The sequence below is a fragment of the Drosophila willistoni genome, unplaced genomic scaffold (assembly GCF_018902025.1).
Source record: "Drosophila willistoni isolate 14030-0811.24 unplaced genomic scaffold, UCI_dwil_1.1 Seg151, whole genome shotgun sequence".
Lineage (NCBI taxonomy): Eukaryota > Metazoa > Arthropoda > Insecta > Diptera > Drosophilidae > Drosophila > Drosophila willistoni.
In genome coordinates, this window is record NW_025814112.1 from 192,916 (window position 1) to 216,792 (window position 23,877).

At 37.7% G+C, this 23,877-nt stretch overlaps 1 protein-coding gene across 1 annotated transcript; it reads left to right on the plus strand.

The window, feature by feature from the left end:
* The first annotated feature begins 21,820 nt into the window (after window positions 1–21,820).
* LOC124460903 lies at window positions 21,821–22,811 on the plus strand. The gene is made up of 2 exons (XM_047012500.1): window positions 21,821–22,647; window positions 22,703–22,811. The coding sequence occupies exons 1-2, from the start codon at window positions 22,114–22,116 to the stop codon at window positions 22,712–22,714; spliced, it is 546 nt and encodes a 181-aa protein (XP_046868456.1). The 5' UTR covers window positions 21,821–22,113; the 3' UTR covers window positions 22,715–22,811.
* Window positions 22,812–23,877: the final 1,066 nt, after the last annotated feature.

Below are 23,877 nucleotides of genomic sequence, written 5' to 3' on the forward strand. Positions count from 1 at the left end.
ACAGGGTGTTATGTCGTTCGGGTTGATGTAGTGCTGTTGAGTGAATCTTGTGTGTCCTAATCTAAGTCTTAGAATTTTTATTTGGTCCATCCTTGTTATGTCTCTTTGTAAAGTGTTTTTGAGATAGTCTCCTGTGTGTGTTCGATTGCTGTTTAACTGTTGGTACCATGTGTTGCAGCTATCTATGTTGTTTTTAAGTTTTTGGGATAAGTTATTTTTAAGGAATTTGTTTATATCAGTGCAATTAAAGTTTGGGGTGTAGTGGAGGGGCATATTTATGGTCGATTTGGCGGTTTGGTCGGCAAGTTCGTTACCTTTAATGCCACAGTGGCTGGGGATCCAGAGGAGTTTTATTTTGGTGTAGGTTTTTGTTAAGATGGATCTTATTAAAGTGGGGTACAAATTATTGTTGTTGATGTTGCTTATGGATTTGATAGCTGACAGGGAGTCGGAGCATATTATGAATTTACCTTTCTTGGTTCTTGTTAGCTTTATTGCTTCAAGAATGGCTATTGTTTCTGCGGAGAGGATGGAGGAGTAGTGTGGTAGGATGCCTGTTTTTAGAACTGTTATATCGGTGGTTATGGCGAATGTGGCAGTTTTGTGTTGCAGGGAGCCATCTGTGAATATATATTTGTGTTCTTTGTGTTTGTCTTTATGTTCTAGGAAGATTTTTTGATATATTTCTGGTGATGTGTCAGGTTTATTAAACTTATGTAAGGAAGTGTTGATGGTGGAAGGTGGAAATAGCCATTGAGGTGTGATTGTTTGTCTGTTGGGTGGTGGAAGGTAGGGAATGTTGTGGTCTTTGCAAAGCGTAATGATTTTTTCTAGTGTGGATTTTAGTTTTTTATTAGTTTGATTTTTTATTTGAATGGTGAATTTATGGATTGGAGAGTTAGCACTGTGGAGGATTGTTTTGTATGTTTTGGCTGTCATGAGGTTTCTTTTTTGCTCTATTGTAGGTAGGTTGGCTTCGAAAAGTAGGTTGGGGATGGGTGTTGAGGGGAGAGCGCCAAGGGCTGTGCGTATTCCAGCATTATATGTTGTTTTTAGTTTGTTTAGTGTAGATCTAGGCGCGTGGCCATAAATGAATATGGCGTAGTCTATTTTGGCTATGAGTGTTGCTTTTATGTTTTGTTATGTTAAGAAGTGTATGGGTGTTGCAGTTAAACTTGGGGCTTGCTAAACATTTTATTATATTCAGTTTGTTGTTAAGGGATGGTTGGATGTGTTTAATGTGTGAGTCCCATCTGTATTTATTGTTTATTGTTAGTCCTAGTATTTTGAGTTGGGTTACTAGGGGGATTGCTATATTGTTGGAGGATAGGGTACAATTGCAGTTTTGTTTCCTGCAAATGTGTAGGTGTTGGCATTTGTTAAGGGATAATGATGCTCCAGAGTATGAGCACCATTCTTGGATGTTTGCAAAAAGGGAATCTAGATTGAATGTTTGGTTTTTTTCTCTATTGAGTGGGACTATAAGGAAGTAATCATCTGCATAGGCACTAAAATGGATTTCTTTTTGTAAGCTGATTATATTGGCAAGTTTGTTGTAGGCAATTAGGAAGAGGATAACTGATATTGGTGAACCTTGGGGAATGCCATTAAGGAGTGGGAAGGGAGAACTGAATGTGTTGTTGATTTTTATTTTAATTTTCCTGTTGGACATAAAGTTTTTAATGAAATTTATAATTTTGGGGCCCAGTTTCCAATCTATTAGTTGGTCAATTATGGAGTGCACTCCGACTCTGTCGAAAGCCTTTGAGAAGTCAAGGGCAATGACAGAACAGTGCTTTTTTTGACGCAGCGATTTGGTTATTAGGTAGTCTGCTGTGAGCAGACCGTCTGAAACCGACTTGCCACGTTTGAATCCGGATTGATTGGGGTGGATTAGGTTATTTTTGGTGACAAACCACCAAAGACGTTTGGCTATGATTTTTTCGAGGGTTTTTGATAGGCAGCAGTTTAAGGAGATTGGTCTATAGTTGGTTATAAATGTTTTGTTGGAGGTGGGTTTGAGAATGGACTAGACTGGTTTTAAATGATTGTGGGATGAAATTTTTAAATACATTGTTAAAGAGGTGGGTAATTCTTGTTTTGACTGTGTTAGAGGTGTTTTTTATCATAGGGTAGGATATTCTATTGAGGCCCGGTGTGGTACCTTTAAGTGAGTGAAGTGCGGAGTTCAATTTGCGTTATGTCGGCTTCTATTATTTGTGCTGAGGGGTCAAGTCCCAAGAGACAGAGCAGAACAGCTCAACGAACCAGCTATATCAGTTAGCGAAGCACCAGCATCATGCTTAGATGCCAGTCACAGTAGTAATCAACCAGAACCGCAACTACCTAGAACCATGCCTAATCAGCGAAGAGCAAGACCAAATCGTGGTAATAATACTCGTCCTAATCGAGAGATCGATTATACGGTCATACAAAATATGATAGAACAAACAGTTTCTCGTGTAGTATCGTCGTTACCTATGAATTTAGGCCAGCGAGAAGTCCCATTAGATACGGTCCAAACCCGATCTCTGATAAGTTCGCCCTGCCCTACAACTGTTCAAAATGCAAAAATTGCAAATGTAATGCAGAAATGGAATTTACGTTTTGACGGATCTACGGAAGGTCTAGGAGTAGAAGAATTTATTTATAGAGTAAAAGGCCTAACGGAGGAAACTCTTGATAGTGATTTTATTGCGGTGTGTAAACATATTCAAATATTATTTGGAGGAAAAGCCCGCGAGTGGTATTGGAGATATCATAAGCAAGTCCCTCGAATAGTATGGAGCGAGTTTTGTTCAGCTATTCGTCAGCAATATAAAGACTATCGATCAGATTTTATGAGCAAAGAAATGATTCGTGCTAGAAAGCAAAAAGCTGGAGAATCTTTTGTTTGTTTTTACGATGAGGTAGCTTCTTTGATTGACAAGTTCGGTATAAAGTTTGAGGAAGAGGAGCTGATGGAAATTTTACAAAATAACCTGTTGCCAGAGATACGACAAAAGTTACTATATCAATCCATCGCATCAATAGGTCACCTTCGTAGATTAGTACAGATGCAGGAAAATCTAACACAAGAGCTCAGCCCTCAAGTAAAAGTAATTTCTAACACCAAAGCGAATGGACGCAGACAAATTTTTGAAATTCAAGAAGGGGAAACCGAAGATAATAAAATAGTTCCAGACCCAGACGAGGAATATGAAGTTGCCGCTGTGCAAGGGAAGTTCGTTTGTTGGAATTGTCGCAAAGCCGGTCACACCTGGCAAAACTGTCTAGAGGAACGCACAATTTTTTGTTACGGTTGCGGCACGGCCAATGTTTACAAGCCTCAATGTCAAGATTGTATAAAAAGGCTAGCGGAAAACCGACCGAAGGGTGCATCCAGACAACGTCAGATGCTCCCGCAATAGTTACATCAAACTCGGAAAACGTTCAACAAAGTATCAACATTGTGAATCACAAAGTAAACGTACGAAAGTCTCAAAAACTCCCACTAAGATTCTTGTCATATCCTGAGCGTTTACAACATTACCTTACTGTTAAAGACAGAATTTTCAGATCTGACCAACCCTTGTCTAAACGCACGTTAAGACTAAGGAAATATTATGATCACGCAAGACAAACCAAGAAACTTTTTGTTGCAACAATTTTTAGAAACGACAACGATAATAGGAGCTATGCAGAAGTCTCATTTCTTACGTTCACAGAATTAGGTTTATTAGATACCGGTGCCAGCATCAGTTGTATAGGCTCGGATTTAGCACAAACAGATTTTTCACATTTTCCCCAATTTGTAAAAACTAAAGGTCAAGTGCGCACAGCGGACGGAAACGGCCAAAATGTGATTGGTATGTTAGAAGTAATAGTACGGTACGGTAGATTGGAAAGAATGTTGAAATTATTTGTAATTCCTACGTTGAAGAAAAGATTAATATTAGGTCATAATTTTTGGATAATTTTCGAACTTGCCCCGTCAACTCGATCGAGATTGGTTCTGAAAAAAAGTTAGAGACTGACCCTAGTTCTTATTCTCTCACGTATTCCCAAATTAGACAGCTTGAAGCCGTCAAGCAAATGTTTCCCAATGCAAGTCATCATCTCGGACGTACGTCTTTAATAAAACATCATATCGAGATTGGCGAAGCCAAACCGGTAAAACAACGTTTTTACGCTATTAGTCCCGCTGTTGAAAAATTAGTATACACAGAAATTGATCGTATGATTCAACTAGGAGTTATCGAACCAGCTGTTAGCGCCTGGAGCTCTCCTATTCGACCAGTGATAAAGCCCAATAAAGTGCGACTGTGCTTAGACGCTCGCAAGTTAAATGCAGTCACAATTAAGGATGCTTATCCTTTGCCCAGCATTGACAGTATTTTTTCAAGATTACCCAAGGCAAATATTATTTCCAAAATCGATTTAAAGGATGCCTATTGGCAAATAGAATTAACGGAAGCATCCAAACCTCTTACTGCATTTACAGTACCAGGAAGACCGTTATATCAATTCACAGTTATGCCTTTCGGCCTTTGTAATGCCACATCTACTATGAGTCGTCTAATGGATGAAGTAGTCCCTGCTGACCTTCGCCATTGTGTATTTTGCTATTTAGATGATCTGTGTATAATTTCAGAAGATTTCTCATCTCATCTTTCGGTGTTAGCAAGAATTGCGGAGCAATTTCGGAAAGCTAATCTGTCCATTAACATAGAGAAAAGTCAGTTTTGTGTCGCAAGCATTAGTTATTTAGGATATGTAATAGACAGTAAAGGTATCTGCACCGATCCGTCAAAGATTGAATGTATTAAAAATTGGCCACCACCTAGGAATTTGAAACAAACTAGAGGATTTCTTGGAGTTTGCGGTTGGTATCGCCGTTTTATACCGAATTTTGCTGATCTCACTTATCCTATAACGGAACTGTTGTCAACAAAAAGGATACTCTGAAACGGGCATTAAGTTACCCGATTTTTTTCTAGATTAGATCCTGTTTATAAAACTCTGAGCAATAAGGAAGACCTACAAAGAAGCAATTTGTCAAAAAAGTCTTGAAAAATACAAAAAATCATTGTTTTTTAACGTTATTAAGAGGAGGGAATTAGGTGTATGTAGACTTTTTTCCCATCACTTTTTCTGTTTTTTGCCAATAACTTTGATTGTTTAAAATTTTTTGAAATTTTTTTTTCTCGCATAGAGTTAACTTTTGGTCCTCTAAATTATGGCATAATTACATTTTTAATTTTTAGAGCAAAAAGCCGAATTATGCCAAAATTGGAGGTGTATGTTGACTTTTTTCCTTTACTGTATGTCGTTTTTCTAACGGCGTTTTACAACGACATATCTCCGCGCAAAATTATGTACATACATATGTATGTACATACAATAAATGAACAATTTGCATTCCTAATATATATATAATATAATAAATTAATATTATACATACATATGTATGTCTGCGCGTATTTGATTTATATGGACTGGCGACAGTCGGATTGATCGGTTCTGTATTTCGGCGGTAATGTTGCATCAGCTTCTAATGGAGCTGTGATTGGTCATCTGCATTTTGTCGCTTAAAGAATAGCGGGCGACAGCGTATTGTCGTTGACGCCGAGTGTGGTTCGGAAGCTAGCACAAAGCAGAAATTCGCAACGCATGTTAGTTGAGTACAGAACTTGCGTGAGTCTGTTTAGTGGAAAAGTTTTTTTTTTTTGCGGGTGCCAAAAGTGTGTTGCCTAGGACTGATATTTTCAGTATTCATAGCGTTTGGAAACATTTCGATTCAATTGTTTGAGCTGTGAGAGGCATTATGGATTACGCAAATATGCTCTAAGTGAGCAACAAATTTACATTAAAAATAAACAGTGAAAGAACGGTTCAATCACATATACGTGTCGTGTAGCCGGCTGCAAAGCGCGAGTGTATATGGCCGAAGATAAAACTAACGTTTTTTCAAAAGAAGAAATTTTTAATAGGAAAGTTAAATTTCTTATTGCAGCTAAGAAGTTAATATCCTCATCTTTACAGGACCGTGCTAAAAAAATTATGGACACTATGGATCTTTTAGACATGGGAGATATCGATATTTTTGTGTTTTTGACGCGCATTGTGGCCGTCAATGAGAGATTTTCGAAGCAGGACCTATTCAACAGTGTGGACAGTGAAACAAATTTATATAAGATGTCGCCTGAACTGAAATCTTCAACGTCATCGCTGTCTTCGAATGCTTCCAACTTAAGTCAGCTATCAGATGAATCAATTGTTCAAATGAACCTATGCAATGTATGCTTAACAAACCCAAAGTCAGTTTTGCTGCGTCCATGCAATCATGTAAATATTTGTGCCATGTGTTGGGATCAAATTCTTTCCCACAACGAGGACAATTCAAATAGGAAATTAGAACCCCAGAGAGCGGCCGCAGCAGGAGCGAAAAACGTTCGCTCGCAGCAGTGTCGCTACGCATCGAAAATAATTCAGTCTGCCACAGATCGCAGAACGATGAACACATGTTTGCGTCGTTGTGTTCTCGTTTTGCATATGTATGTGTACACTCGTCGGTACCCTTCAGTACCGGTCGCCGGGGACTCCGCGGGGACATGTCGCTTGTCCCCGGGAAACAAACTGGTGACACTCCCATTAAAAATGCGGCGACATTTAACATTGCATGTCCTAGCTTTCAAGACCGGAGCGACAACCCAGCGACAGTTGTCGCTCCAGTCGCCAAGACAATGTCCAAAATGTCTTGCCGAACGCCGGGACAAACAAGCATTGTGTCACCGCTTTGTCGCTTTTGTCCCTCTAGTCGCGGTGACAGAGGGACAATTTCCATGGATTGTCGTAGGGACCAGAGGGACATATTTTTAATTTTTGTAATATTTTTCTTAATACATTTTTTTCCTAATTTTTTAGGAGCCAGTGCACTTCGATGCGCTCCTTCCGCTAGCTGCCCCGGAAGTATCGTTTGAACTGCCTCTGGAAGAAAAAAATTGAAAATATTATTAGTAATGAAAGAAACTACAATGTTTACAATTATTGTACGTACCCAGTATTACATTCAACAACTTCGGGTACGTCCGAAGGCTCAACTTCCTGTTTTTCCCGTCCATATTGTGGCTTTCTATCACAGCTTCGGAGAAAACTTTTTTAATTGACTTCTGCAAAGCCGCTTGGCCGAGGAGGGCAGACACTTGGGAGGTCTGTAAAAATAAAAGAAACATTAAAATTCACTACTTTCTTTTTAGTATCAATATACTTACATAATCTTTGCTCCTCTCCGGCGTAATCTGCTCCTCCAAATCTACAATTTGCAAGACCGACTCCAACAGGAAGCAAAACCGGCGCTCCTCGCTTTTTTTTTTTCCCATTGCCATATGGCGGATTAGCGCCGTCTGTGCCGCCAACGCTTCCTTCAGAGTGGCGAGCTCCGCCATTTTTTTTTTTTTGTTTATCGAACCATGGTAGGGAATCTTCAAAAGATATCTAATGCGCCGTCGCAAGAAATATGCCCGATTCATACTAATGCCTACGGACTAAACACCTCCATTTCCTCATTTCGAACTACCTACACATGCAGCAAGCGGCATGGCTACCGCTTTGGTCACAAAATCGGACACAGAGAACTTTTCCAAAGTTGATGCCATTTCCAAATTAGTGAAATATATTCCTACACTGCTTGAGCTTATAGGCTCATTATAAAAACTTGTTATCTGTGCAAATCTATTCCCTATAATAAATATTTCACCAAGCTGCTCTGTGAAAGAAACTACCTTAAAAGGGATGCTTTCTCCAATAAAACAAAAATTATCTGGCCTTCTATTACTAAGTGTGCATCCCTTTACTTTTAAACAATTTTCAACTAACTCTATTTCTTCCTCCTTCCCCACAATTAAATTATCTTCTAGAATTTTCCTAAAAATTTGTGGTAAAATTTGCGTTGGTTTTCGGACAAATCTATTAAGAGCTTGCAAATAGTTTTCGAAGGAGTATGAAGAGCCAGAAATCGGATCACCGATTTGCTCAACAGTCTCTTTTAAGTGGAGTAAGCTGTGAACATTGTACGAAACACTTCATTCGTTGAATACAAAAGTGTTGTGTATATAAATGAACTCTTAGACTCTAGGCGACAATTGTTCTTCAAAATACTTATTCTAATGACCCACGTTTTCGGGGGTTGAAAATTGTTTATATTTCATGCTCAGCGTTGGTCGAGTGGTATTTGGGTTATCATTAAAACACCAATTGCAGATCAAATGGAGCCTGAATGTTGGAATACTCGGCTTGATGATGCGACGGATACTTTCTATTCCGAAAGTCTTCATCTGAGATAAATTCAGCACTCTTAGTGCTAAATGTCAAAACAGAGTCAACTTTTTGTGACACCTGAATGCATTTGCTACAACCGTGACTGGAAGTATGACCAGGCGTGCCAGTAACAAATGCTCTTGCAGGAGCATCACACACAACACACGCAAAGTTCTAAGTGAACTTTTTTATTTCCAATGGTTAAGCCATTTTGAATAATCTCGGACAACTCAAGTCTGAAATTGGACAAAAATTCATCGGAGTTAAATGGCTTATTGTGACCCATAAATACTCCAATCGGCAAAACAAGGCATTTATAAATATTATTTAAACGAATAAGTATGGGCCACAAATGCGCACGCGAACTTTTAAAGAACGGAAGTCCGTCGACATTAATATCGATGCTTAATACATCGGGAAGCTTGGACAAAATAGAAAGTTTATTTAATTGCTTCGATAAGCCTATATGTAAATAGGTGCCGCCTCCCATTGTAGCAATGTTAGGCTTGTCGGAGCAATTGAACTTATAGAATATAGTATATAGGCTTTATGTTTAAATTATGTGAATTCAAAATATTCACTAATTCAATAGCACAGCTTCGTTTTGGTTTATGCTTTAAATACCAATTTTTCATTTGTGCATTTAAGCCATCACCAACGTTTTCTTGTGCTTCTATGCTACCTATCATATCTCATATCACATATCATATCTCCTACGGTGGCCACAGTTTCTTCCTTAACTGACATGAATTCGCTAACTACCTGAAACTGGCCACTTTCTTGTATGTTTTGAATAGTTCCTAATTCTAGAGACGCACTTCTTGAATTTAAAGCGTCTCTCCCCCTCTTTACTAACCTACGCATTTGCCTACTGCTTAAAACTTTTCCAGATTTATCCATTTGTTGCAATTAAAAAAATAGCGTTTGGCTGTAAAAAAAATATATTTACATATATATAGAGATGATTATAATTACAGTTACAGTGTTGGAAGAAATAATAAAGACGCTCCGTGTATTGTCCTTCAAAAGCATTTTAAGCCTGAGAGATGTACATTTTTTTTTTTTAATAATTTAAAGTAGAATATTAACATAAAAAAAAGGAGAGGGCCAGCGCTAACTTCCACCGCTTCAAAGTTTGAATGGCCTACAATCATAGGAAATAACGAAGATATTGATCAAAGTCACTGTTTTCCACCGAGCGTTCCTATGGAAGCTATATGATATAGTCACGCGCTCTTGGCACAGTAGTTTATAGACGTAAAAAACTCTGTAATGTTGAGATTTTTATTTTTTCAGATACACTAATGATGAAAATAATAGGTACACCACTTAACATTTAATTTTATTGAAAAATAAATATAGCTTATTAGGTATAAGTGTACCTATTATTTTCATCATTAGTGTATCTCTGATGGCGCTAACCTGATAAACGAATTTTCAATTCCCTCTTTTCATAGAAAAATTATAATAAATTAATTTCATGATTTACAATATTCAAATTTGTCTATTTTCAAGATAATCCAATAAATTATATTGCAATAAATTTGAGTCAATTATTCCAAAGGGTTTGGAAAATTTTACGGTGAGTGTAAAAGAGGCGCTAACATGACAATGCAATGTAAGTATATGCTTTGCAAACTTCTGACCAAAATTAATAAAAATTACATTTTATACCCTTTTTCCAAGGGTATAAACATACCATATTTTTCGGATTTCTTGGTTTAGGGTTTGGATAATAAATCATTCGGTTAAAAAAAGGATTTTTCCAAAGACAGAAACAAAAAAAAATAAATTATATACCGTTTCTATTATTTCTTTCAACACTGTAAATTCTATAATTTTCCTTAACGAAAATCTAAATAAAAATATAATTATATGCAATAAAAATGTTCTTTTGTTTTCCCAAAAGGAAAAAATATGATATAATGCAGGAAGAATTATTTGAGCAAATTTTACAGGATGTTCAAAGGGAAAATACTGAAGATAAATAAATATCAGGAATCTTCAGCTTCGCAACTTTTGGATAAAGAATTCAGAGGATTTGAAATCCCAGAAGTAGCAAGACACCAAAATGTTTTTCAAGAAAGCGAAACCAATTATAACTCTGATGAAAATAGACCCAGAGTAAACTGCCACCGCTGATACCTGAAAACACAAAGCAGTGTCAATATTATGCCCACGTAATGCATAGAGTCAACCCCTTTTACGAATATGTGGGCGATACAGGAGTGGGAAAAAGAAGACTTATTTCTACAATTTATCAGCCGCTTATGTTGAGGTTTACCACCATGGCGGGTAGCAACCCAGAGGTGACTAAAATATTGATTTTTGCTGCAATAGGAAAAGCCGCCTTTGGAATTGGAGGTCACACATTGCATTCGCTTTTTTCATCACCGGTGAATTAGCCTTCAGTTGGACTCCGGCCCTTAAATAACGAATCTTGAACAATATAAATCTACATAAGTTAAAACTTACAACAATACTTGCATTAGCAGTGTTGTTGTTTTGCCTACCTTATTTGCTTTTGTGTCTTATATTTTACTGTTGTAACTAACTCTCACGCTGTTGCGTACAAATTGTTGTTGCATGTGGTCCATTTGGTTGGGAGGGTATAGAACTGACAAGGTCTATTTACATCTTTGTCATCAGTAACAGCTAGCTTTTGAACGAACGAGTACTCCTTAATTCTTTCTTTGGTTTTTTATTGATACAAATTCCTTGATGTGTTCGTATGTATTTTTTTTTGTAGGTCATTCCATTGACATTTCGTTTCAGTAGAGATCCTTAGAGAAAATTGAATTTTATAATTAAAGGCGGAGTTTCAGCAAACAACCCCCCAACCCCGCAAGAGCTACGGAAACAAAGGATCTCGCTCTGCTGCAACTCATCTACCGCCGTCTTTCGGTTGGCGGTCGATTTATCGTCGCTGTGATAGGAAGGTTACATCTTCTTTATTTATTTGAAATTTTTTCGATGCTATGCTGTTTTCTATTTTCCAAATAACAATATATGAATAAATAAATCACAGCAACAATAAAACAACTTCAAGTCAAGTCACACTTCGAGCTAAGCAGTACTGCAAACTCTTCTGTTTGACGGCGAAATTCAAATGGCCTATATTTATCAATAATCGCATCAAGAAACCTCGCTTCGGCTCCATTCCGGGAATTCGCTCAAACTGCTCATATATGATCATATATAAAATAAATAATAATAAAAATATATAAAATAAATAGAAATAAAAATATATAAAATAAATAGAAATAAAAATTAATAAAATAAATAGAAATAAAAATATATAAAAAAATAGAAATAAAAATATATGTCATATATAGAAATAGAAATATATAAAATAAATAGAAATAAAAATATATTAACAATTTATGAAGCGTTACCTAATTTTCATTCGTAATCAATTATTTCTGCAATTACGTTGCAAAGAAGTAGGCCAAACAATATAGTGGGAAAATGGGTTGCTGGTATATTGTGTTTTAATGTACGCACATTATTAACCCATAAGCGATTTTGAAAATGTATGCTGGGTTTTCTTCAAGTTGCGGAATTCTCGCATTACAATATTTAAAAAGTAAACGCATAGGTAATGGAGAACCGAAGGAAACTTCGTCACGTCATTACTTTCTGCATTACAAAATTCAAGAACTTCATGCACACGGTAGAAAACGCGGCCATTCGTTAAGAAAGTAATGGAGCTTGTACTCGGTTTTTGAATGCACACAGGCAAGAAGTAATCCATTAGTAATCGATATAGTAAGGAACATTTCCGCCACTGGGTATGTGCGTAGCGTTGTCCATGGTGAAATAAGTACAAGGTGGTCCCGTCGGCAGCAGCGCTACTTACGACGAGGTCTTATTTCAGTTGTCGTTCGACTTCGTCTCAGTTATCGGTTTACTTTTTTTGATCAAGCATAGGACCGAACGATTTACCGACGGAACCACAATGTACTTAATTCACCATGATATATGTATACCATTCAGTGCGAAATTTCCGCGGGGACAAAATCGCCGCATCTTCCGAGCTACTGACGTCGGCAGAAAAAAATTCTGCCAGCGTTTTTCGTGCTGAGGTTAGCCGACGGTACACAAACGAGCAAACGTCGCGACGCGTCGTCAACAAAACTAGATCGAAAAAAGGAATTTGTATATTTCTCAGTAGAGAAAAAATCCAGAGGGCCGGGGATAACTTCAATCGCGTTAAAGTTTGAATATCCATGCAAGGTTTTTGTTACTCTTTCCCTACTTATAGCCGTCAAAGTGGACAAACTTATTATCTAAAAACTCGAATGTTTGCGAAAGAACGGCATAGGAAATAACGAAGTTATTGATCAAAGTCAATGTTTACCACCGATTGTTGGCACAGTCTATAGGTATAATAAACTTTTCAATATTCAATTTTATGGCAATAGCTCTGAAAATAAGGAAGTGAGAAAAGTCACTGTTCGTGATTTTGTCGTTTGTATGGGAGCTGTCTGATGTAGTAGTCCGATCCGCCTGTGCAGTATTTACAAGCTTGTATGCAAAATTTCAACCCTGTGGCTTTAACGGCTTAGGAGGAGTTCGCGTTGCTCCACATGGACAGACATGGCTATTTGAACTCGTCTCGGCGTTCTGATCAAGAATATTTATACTTTATATGGTCAGAGATTCTTTCTATGAGTTGCACACTTCTGACCAAAATTCATATAGCCTTTTTGTAGGGGTATAAAAATTGGGCAAGAAGTAATCATGCTGCAGGAAAGAATATTTTATGCTACGATGATTTTTGTATAACTATGAATGAAAATAAAAATTATATTTTGAAAGATAATTTATATTTTAATTATATGTACACTGATTATTCAATTAAAGATTCGGTACCTTTTGTAGATTCATATCATATCATGTTTACCTACAGGCTTACATTGTCGACTATGTCTAATTATACTCTGCGTATTCGGCGCGCGACATAGCGTAAAACGGAAACCCATAACCGACAATGTGAAGATGTTACCACTAACCATAGAATACATAGATGCGTCAAACTCAAGATTTTTTGATTACAAACGCTAGCCTGGTCGTGGAACCCCAGAATCCTTCGTCAAAAGCCGAACAGCGTAAGACCCCAGAGAGCGGCCGCAGCGAGAGCGAAAAACGTTCGCTTCTCTTCAGTACCAAAAGTCGCCGCGGACAAAATCACCGCAAATTCCGAGCCACTGACGTCGGCAGAAAAAAATTCTGCCAGCGTATTTCAAGCTGAGTTTAGCCGACGGCACCCGAACGATAAAATGTCGTCATCAAAACCCGATCAGCTGTCGAAAAGCAACAAAGTTTATTTCTCATTTAAAATATCAAAGAAGCTAACTTCGGCTATGCCGAAGTTTATGTACCCTTGCAGTTCTTTATTATATTTAATTCGATAACAAAGGTGAAATTTCATATATCAACAGAATAATTTGTCGTATTATTAAAATGCTTAAATATTTTTTAAACTAGTGAATTCAAAACACATTTAATGATTATTAGACAATATAAATGCTCCATTGAACGATAATCAGGATCCTGGCGAGCACCGAAGTGGGCCTCTACGTCTCGTTCGCGCTCTTGCTGCCTGAACGCGTCATCCTGTCTCCGAACAATATGCTGAGCAGTATTGGCCTCCTGCTTCTTCGAACGATAATCAGGATCTTATCGCGTAACACGGCGGGTCCTTGTGTTTCGGGCCTGCTCCTGCAGCCTGTAGTCTCTATTGGCTCGTCGTTCAGCACGTGCCAATGCGTCTTGCCTACGATCTCGTTCCCGTGTTTCCAAATCATTTTGCCGATTATTTGCCAACCTCGTTGCCATTTTCTTGGCGGTAAGTAAGAGTCCGAATTGCAGCTTCACGTCGTCATTGTTTAGAAGATTTTCTCGACAAGCGAGGCATTTTAAAATCTTACAATTATAGTATACTATAAATATACGATGAAGTATATGTATATGATTTGATGATGACGTAGTAGGGTGCCGGCAGCGCTTGAACCGATTTACATCGACTGTAACTTGTGTTCTATTTTTTCGATCAGATTCAAATCTGAGATTTTACATCCAATACCATCATATTGGTAAATTTCATGGGGATACTCCGATTTTTATGAAAATGTTTCTTCTAGTTCTTCTAGAGCTATATGATATAGTGGTCCGATCCTGATGGTTTTCATATTTTATTTTTCCCGGGTAATAAAAAGCCCCGAAAAAAGTCCGATAGTTCTTAAGACGGCTGAGTAAAACGCATACGCACAGACGGACGGACATACAGACACGGCTATATCACCTCAGCTTCTCATGCTGATCAAGAATATAAATACTTTATGGGGTCGGAAACGTCTGCTTCTGTGAGTTACAAACATGTGACCAATTTTATAATACCCTCTGCAAGGGTATAAAAAAAAAATTGGACAAGAAGTAAAATAAGTAAAGTAGCAAATAATATTTTATGTTCTTCACTTCGTACTTATGTGCATTGTTGCTATTGTTTTCTCCCATTTCCACCCGCGGCGCTTTGTATTCTTCGTTTCTTTGTGCATTCGCGATTGATTTTCGTAAGGGCAGCAGCTAGCTCAAATTTTTATATACAATTTTGAGTGATTTTTTTCTAATTCAGTGAATAAAACAATTAAGGTAAGTGTTATTTAAATATTATGCACTTTTCATTCCCGAATAGATTTTGTTCCTTTCAGAATCCACCCAAAATTCGATTTCAGATGACCAGCCGGAGAATGTGACATAAGACATTGAGACATCAAAAAAAAAACTTTCACTCGTTGCAGAGGACGGACGTGTTTTTTTTGCGCTTATCAACTTTTATTTTTTCTCGCGATTAAATACTTTTATATAACTCTTAAATTATCGGTTTAGTTAATAACAATTACAACATCCGAATTTTAGTTTCATTTCGCGAATTCTTGCTGTCGTTTTTGTTTAAATTTAAATAAAATCAAAACTTACAACAATACTTGCATTAGCGGTGTTGTTGTTTTGTTTATCTCTTTTGCTTTTGTGTCTTTACCGTTTTAACTAACTCTCGCGCTCTTGCGTACAAATTGTTGTTGCATGTGTTCAATTTGACGCGCTCTCCCGCTCTTTCCTATTGTTGATTGATTTGCGCTCTCGTCTTTTGCCTACCCGCGACTCTGTGATACGTGTTTTTGTTTTTGTGTTTTCATTTCTTTTTATTCTTTAGTTGTGAAGGCTTACTCTGCACATTAACCCTTGTGTCAGAACTGGTCAGTATATTCTTATACACAGATTTTTGACCTTTAGAATTTTTATTTTTTTGTATTTCCTTTTGTAATTAAATTAAACTTTTGATAAGATGGTTGTCTGCTCAAAAAATAATTGCATAGTTGCCACTAATGCGGTTGACTCCCATGATTATATTCTTTGTTGGTTGTGTGACAATGCGGTTCACGTCAAGTGTGCAGGTTACACAGGCAGAATCAAGGAGTCTATTGCTAAAGGTGGTGGCTTAAAATATGGATGTGATGCTTGCCGGGAGGTCGAGAATGAGATGCGCTCTTTCATGAGGCGGACTAGAGATAGTTTTGACACTTTAAGGGCAGGTTTTAATAAACTCCAAGCGGAGTTTGCTGCGGTGGAGACTCAGTTCAGAAGTTTATCGCTTATGAATGAGTCTCCGAAACGTAAAAGGACCAGTCCTTGGGGTGTTTCTGTATCTGTAGATCCGCCAGCGTCTCTTATCGTCCCCGACCGGTCTCATGCACCGTCCACTCCTAATGTACAGCAATTGATATCGTTTAAGAGCCCGGTTGTGAATGCTATTAGTAATGAATTACCGGTATCACCTGGGAATGATCTCTTAAAAACGATGCCTATTGTAGTGTCCGATGTGTCTGGGCAATTACCCATTCCAATGGAAATTGCCGATAGTTCTAAAAGTATCGAGGGCCCCGTGAACAAGTTGACTGCTGCGGTGGGTGACTTGTCCAACGTTACTGCTGCGGCTGACTCTTCGGGACCGCGGCCTCTCGTTGGCATACCACCAAAGAAACATATATTTGTTTCTAGGCTAGACCCTGTTGTCCACATCTGATGATGTAATAGCCTATATTCGGAAGAAAGTTAACGTCTCGAATATTGCGGTGGAGAAGTTTAAATATTCTTATTCTCGGGACATTTCGTCCTTTAAAATTAGTGTTTCTGCCAATATCTTCGACACTATATGTCGAGAAGATTTTTGGCCTAAACATATAATAGTTAAGGAATATACTGTAAAAAAGAAAAATCGGCAACCGATTCGCTTGCCTACAACAACAACTAATACTATTCCTGCCACATCAGCATCTGCTGGTGTGTCAAAAAACTAGCTTCGTCCCTTAACCTGGGTTACCAGAACGTTAGAGGACTGAAATCTAAACTTCCTAATCTCTATGTAGATAGTCTTTCTTTTGAGCATAACATTCTAGCTTTCACAGAGACGTGGCTAAAACCTGATATTGCTGATGCATCGGTTTCTTCCACAAACTTTTCTATTTTCAGACGTGACCGGATTTCTCGCATAGGTGGTGGCGTTCTGATAGCTGTGGATGCTGCTTTATCATCTGAAATGATTCAATTTTCTAGTACCCAGGAGATTGAGTTTGTCGGTGTTAAAGTAAATTTTAAATCTTTTAATGCTTTCATTACTTGTTCCTATATTCCACCATTGTCAGACATGGTGGTATATTTAAATCATTTAGAGGCAATTCAGTTTGTCTCCTCTTTAGTTTCGAGTCAAGACATGCTCATAGTTGTAGGTGATTTTAATTTACCCGCTTTAGCATGGTCACTAACAGATGAATCTACCACGTTGCTGCCCTCTTTGTCACATGACTTTATTGATGGCCTTCTAGGCTTATCTTTATCCCAAGTCAATCCTGTCTTAAATTCTAATGGAAAATCGTTAGATCTTATTTTTGTATTGGATTCTTCTTATTGTGAGGTTTCTAGGATCGAACCATTTGTTCTTCCAGAAGACAAATTTTATCCTACATTAAATTTAAAAATTGATTTGCCCTTGCTTTCACCATTACTTGGTTCAAATGAGTCACCACTAACTAGGTGCTTTCGTAAGACTGACTTTGCCAGCCTTAATGAAAGCATTGCTACTACCGATTGGTCTTATCTGTACAATTGTAGTGATATGAACTCGGCTGTTCGTTTTTTCTATGATACTCTGAATTCACTCTTTGATATTTGTGTGCCTCTTGGTAGGCTGGAGCGGCTTAACAAACCTCCCTGGTTCTCTCGCGAGCTATCCAATTTGAAAAATGTGAAGACACGATATTATAAGAAGTTCCAAAAAACACGTCGTTCATCAGATTATGCTCTGTATACAGTCGCTCGTTCAAAATTCATGATGCTTAATACACAATGCTATAAGAATTATCTTCAGCGGTGTAAGCTTCAGTTTTCTTCTGACCCTAAACAATTTTATAATTTTGTTAATTCTAAACGTAAGACCTCTGTGCACCCATCTTTTTTGTCTTTTCAAAATAAAAAAGCGAGCACTGATCAGGCAATTGCCGATATGTTTGCGAGTTTTTTCAAAACAACTTATTCCTCAACGGAATATCGAGCAAGTCCGTATCCTTATCATTTAAAAAAGGCTAATTGCATTTTCAATCCAGTGATTGATGAAAGTTCTATTCTTACCGAACTTAAATTAGTTAAACCTGTTTATTCTCCGGGGCCAGACGGTATTCCTGGATGTATACTCAGGTTCTGTGCAAACGCATTATGTAAACCCATTTTAAAATTGTTTCTATTGTCGGTAGAATCTTCCTCTTTTCCATCTATTTGGAAGGAGTCGTATATTATTCCTCTGCATAAAAATGGCAAAAAGTCCGAAGCCTCTAACTATAGGGGTATCTCAAAATTGTCCGCTATTCCGAAAGCTTTTGAGAAAATTATAACTTCTCAATTGCAACATTTTTGCAGCTCTATTATTTCGCCATCCCAACATGGGTTTGTGAAACGTAGATCTACAACCACTAACCTTTTAGAATTTACATCAATAATTATCAAGGGGTTCAAAAATGGTAAACAAACTGATGTCATATACACTGACTTCAGCAAAGCCTTTGATTCCGTTAATCATACCCTATTACTTTCTAAGCTGAGCGACATTGGGTTTCCACCCATTTTCCTTTCTTGGGTTCGAGAATATTTAACAAATAGAAAACAGAAGGTACTTTTTAAGTCTTCTTTTTCCGTTTCCATTTCTGTGACTTCTGGTGTACCTCAAGGTAGTCATCTTGGCCCTCTGCTCTTCACACTATTTATTAACGATCTTCCATCAGTCATTGTTCATTCGCGTGTGCTTATGTATGCTGACGATGTTAAGCTTTGTCTTACTTATAAAGATACAGATTCATTTAGTCGGCTACAAGCTGATCTTAAAAACTTTCAATCCTGGTGCCAGTTTAATCTACTAAATCTTAACACTACCAAATGTAAGGTAATGACTTTTTTTCGTAACTCGCCTCAACTGGTCACTTATATTCTAAACAATAGCCCTTTAGAACGTCTAAATAATATGAATGATTTGGGCGTACTTATGGACCATAAGTTAAATTTTAACACCCATATTTCCACCACGGTCGCAAAGGCCATGAGTGTCCTGGGTTTCATTAAAAGATGGTCAAAAGAATTTGATGACCCCTATACAACTAAAGTTCTTTTTACTTCGCTTGTCCGTCCTATTTTAGAGTATGGATCTTGCATTTGGTCACCTCAATATGAGTCGCACCAGATTAGACTAGAATCCGTTCAAAAGCAGTTCTTGCTTTTTGCTCTTCGTGGCTTAAGCTGGGATCGCAATGTCAATTTGCCTTCGTATTCTAGTAGACTTCTCTTGATTAACCTTCCGTCCCTAACTAACCGTAGAATTATGCTTGGTGTCATTTTTATGCACAAGCTCCTAATTGGTGATATCGACTCGCCTGAGTTATTAGCTCAGGTGAATCTGTCGGTACCATGTAGACGGAGTAGACATCCTTTAATACCTTTATCCCTTAGTCGTTGTTCTTCTAACTATGCTATGCATGAACCTTTTAGGGTCCTCTGCTCTGATTACAATCTTCTATCCCCTGTAATCGGCTCAGAGTTTTCTATTAATATGCTTAAAACATCTATCCTATCCCATTTAGTTAATAGATAGCTATAGTATTATGTGTTTGTCTGTCTTTTCTATTGTGTATTTTGTCCACGCGATTCGTGCCGTGCGTTATACGGCTGCACCCCTCGGTCGGTCGGGTGGGAGGTGGGCAGTTATCTGCTTGGGCTCGCGCGTAACAGGCTTTGTCCTGGTGTCGTAGGGGCCACTTGAACGTACTGCGCATAGTATCGTCAACGTCCGCTATAAGACATTGTTTGACTTGAGCTAAAAATAATAATACAACAAACAAAACAATAAAAAAACGTGAATTTAAAAATTTTGCCACGCCCATTTCCGTCCCCGCAAATTAAAAAAAACTGATTTTCTCGAAAACTAACAAAGCTAAAGTCACCAAATTTAGTATGTATATTGGCTTAGTATGCGCGCAGAATACATATATATTAATATGTTGCCACACCCACTTCCGCCCCCATAATTTAGAAAAACCGATTGGCTCTTGCAATTTTTTGACCATCGCGATCAAATTTGGCAGACTAATAAATCTTATCTATTTCTATCAAACTATCAAATTTGATTGAAATCGGACTAAAAACATACAAAATATACGTATGAACGTATTTTGATACGCGATCCATAAGGGCAGAATTGGCCGTTGGCTAGTGGCGGCGCAATAGTGCTCGTATGTTTGTAGAGTGAGCGAGATAGCATACGGTATGAGGTATGTTAAAACAATTTAATAGACATACATTTGGTTTTCGAAATTTTAAATATTTGTTAAACCTGCTTAATTTTTTTTGTCTATTTTTTTATTCTTTTTTAATTTATTTTTATTTTGTTTCGTTTTGTTTATTTTTTGTTTATTTTTATTTTTTTTTATTTCTATAAATGGTTAGTGATGTTACCTTGCTATGTTGTTGTTGCTTTGCTATTTGGCTCGCGGCATTTTCGTTTATCTGTTGTTTTTGTTTATTTGTTTGTTTTTGCTTTAAAATACAACACTATGTGTTTATTTTGTTTGTGTACATATGTATGTATTGTAGTAGGCCCAGTGTCCAAAGCATAAGAAACAGTGGTATTGCAACCACTGTTTAAGCACCGTTATAACTATTGATATTGATTCCTCACTCTCTGATTTCATAAAGCGTCTCTCGCTCTGCCTTGCAAGCGAAAATGCTCTCTTTATTTGTTGAATATCTAACTCTCTAACTACTCTGTCTGCGAGAAGAGAGTCAGTTCGTAAGCATAATCCAAAGCGATCAGATCAAATAAATAAAGCAACGAACAATTAATAAGTGACAAACCCCTATTGTTTGTACTACCATAATATCAGAAGTGGTTCAAAAATCCATAAAATGTCGGAAGATTTAAACAAAATTTCTACGGCAAGCCTAAAAAATTGGCTGGTGGCTTTGGGAATGGACACCAAGGGTTCCAAGACGGAGCTAATAGGCAGACTACTGGAAATTCCGGAGGATGTACGTGGAGGTCTTCCATTAGCTCGAACACCAGATCCCGATGCCATTCCAGGTACAAGCGGCGTTGGTACAAAGTCACCACAAGAAGAACACCAAATGAGGCAATTGGAGTCTCAAATCCTACAGCAACAACAAGAGGAAATAACCGAAAGTACAGTTATGTTAGAGGGACTACGCAACGAAATAAAAGAAGCCAAGAAACTTCTAGAAAGTTTGCATATCGCCAGCGTTCGAAAATGCTCTGCTATTTCGTAGCATTTCGTTGAGCTTTCGCTACCGCTCTTATTTTTGACGAGAGCCGTAGCCTAACAACAAAAAGTTTGTGCTCTGCTATGCTCTCAGTTTTGTCGCGTCAAAAACTTCAGCTGTAGCAAGTAGCACAAAAACAAATGAAACACGCTCTGCCGTAGCGGTAGCTGAAAACAGATAGCGGTAGCGATAGCTGAAAACAGAGAGCAGATGAAATCATAGCAAGATGAGAACAGAGCCGGATGAGAACATAGCGAGATGATATCATAGCGAGATGAGTGTAAAACAAATGTGCGAGAGCGATATGAGCAGCAGCAGATCTTTTTTGTGTTTGTTTTTACTGCAATTTTTGGTCGGTTTTTGAAATGCACCGTTACTTTTTTCATATTGCTTTATAGTAGACTGAAAATTTGGCACTTTAAAGTATTGATTCAATGTGCAAACATGCCACCGCAAAAAAAGAATTTTACTATTAATGAATATTTCGATGCAATTGACGACGATTACGTTAAATAATTGTATCATGGCTGTATAATTGTATCATGGCTGCTACAAAGTAGTTTTTGCAAACGCTGCATATCGCAGTCGCAAGCGGCGACGCCATGCAAAAGCGAGACTGCAATAGACGCGACGAAAATGAGAGTGGCGACGAACATACGTCAAAAGCAGACGATGAAAACGACGAACAGATTTCGGAGCGCGAGCGTGTAACAGAGATGGCAACAGCAATGGACCAGCAGAACAATGTGACCAGAGTAGCTGAGCAGAAAATAAATAATTGGACTTATGCTGGCTACCAGATGGCTAAGGAAATGCTGCTGAAATATAATGGCGGACCAGACATACAAAATTGGATTGTACAATTAAATAGTGTGTCTGCATTGTGTGGACTCAGCGAGAATCAACGTCATTTGCTTTGCGTTGGAAAACTTAAGACCAATGCACTACAATGGCTACATGCACACCCAAAACGTATGTATATTGGAGCCAGTGGACAAGTTGTTGGACGAGTTGGTGATGGCGTTTGGTTCCAGGAAATCGAAAGCAGAGTTGCGGCGTGCTTTTGAGGCCCAGGTCTGGAGAGAGACCGAGCGATTTTCAGAATACTTTGAGAATAAGGTGAAGCTAGCCCAACACGTCAATATTGAGGACGACGAGCTACTAGATTTCATCATAGAGGGAATTCCATTGGAGAGCATGCGTATACAAGCGCGTGTACAATGTTTTGACAAGCCAAACCAGTTGTTAAAAGCATTTGCGGAGGCTCGGCTGCCAAGTAAGAAGTTCGTCGAGAGGCAAAACAGGGTACCCAAGGACTCGAGGTGCCACAATTGTAATTCAAGAAATCATTGGGCGAAGGATTGCCTAAAACGTTTACGTGTTCGTGGATCTTGTTATGGGTGTGGTGTCAAGGAGCACCTCATAGCGCAGTGCCCGCAAAGGAAGAAGCCAAAGGACGAAGTAAACAATTATGTAAGATATATTAAATTATTTTTAAGAGACTATATTCATAAACCAATATTTACAGAGTGCCTCATAGATTCGGGCAGTGCCATTTCGTTTATAAAAACATCAAAAGTGCCTAAGGATGTGCAGCTAAATGATAATTTTGAAAACTTTTGCGGGCTAAATCAAAGTCCATTACAAATTTTTGGAAAAATACAATGTTATATTTTGAAAAATTCAATAAAAATTCATTTTGATGTAATGGTTGTGCCTGACGAATCTATGAGTAGCGACTTAGTATTGGGTAGAGATTTTATGAAAAAATGTAATTTAGAAATTAATCCAGATGCGTTGAAAATGATTACGTTGGAAAAAAGCAAACGAAATTTGTTTGAAAATCAGGAAAATTATTTAGATAAAATGCTGAAAAATGAAAACGGAATAGAAAGTCAAGTTGTTAGTAAAGATGAGAGAGAAAAAATGAAAGATGTAGAAATTAATATTAGAAAAGTGTTGGTAGAAAATTTTGAGAAAGAAATTTTAGAAATCAATTTATTAGACAATGCAAAAGAAGAACTTGTATACAACATCGGTGAAAGTGTTGATTTCGCATGTGTTTCAACGGTTTATAAACAGCATTTTTGATGACATGATTAGGGAAAACAAAATTATTTTATATATGGATGATATAATGATTGCCAGCAAAAATATTTAGGAACATTTAGAAACGTTAAAAGAAGTATTCAAGAGATTAGTGCGGAACAAATTAGAGCTTAGAATGGACAAATGCGAGTTTATGCAAGCTAGTGTAAAATATTTAGGATATTTAATCACAGAAGAGGGAATACAGGCGGACGAAAAGGGTTTAGAAGCAATAAAAAATTATCCAGTGCCAGACAAGACGCAAGCAGTTCACAGCTTTTTAGGCTTGTGTTCCTATTTTAGGAGATTCATTAAAGATTTTTCAATAGAAGCCAAGCCGTTGTATGATTTATTAAAGAAGGATAAACAGTTTGAATTTGGGGAAAATGAGTTGAATTGTTTTTTAAATTAAAAAAAAAAAATTGATGAAAGCACCTGTATTGGCTATCTATAATCCTAACGATGAAACTGAATTACACTGTGATGCCAGTGCTTTAGGGTTTGGAGCAGTTCTGCTTCAAAGAAAAGAGGATAAGCGGCTACACCCAATTTCTTATTTTTCCAAACGCACTACAGTGACTGAGGCGAAATACCACAGTTTTGAGCTAGAAACAC

Excerpts from the sequence above, each read along its gene's own strand:
- LOC124460903 (XM_047012500.1), top strand. The coding sequence starts at position 22,114 with ATGCACTACAATGGCTACATGCACACCCAAAACGTATGTATATTGGAG.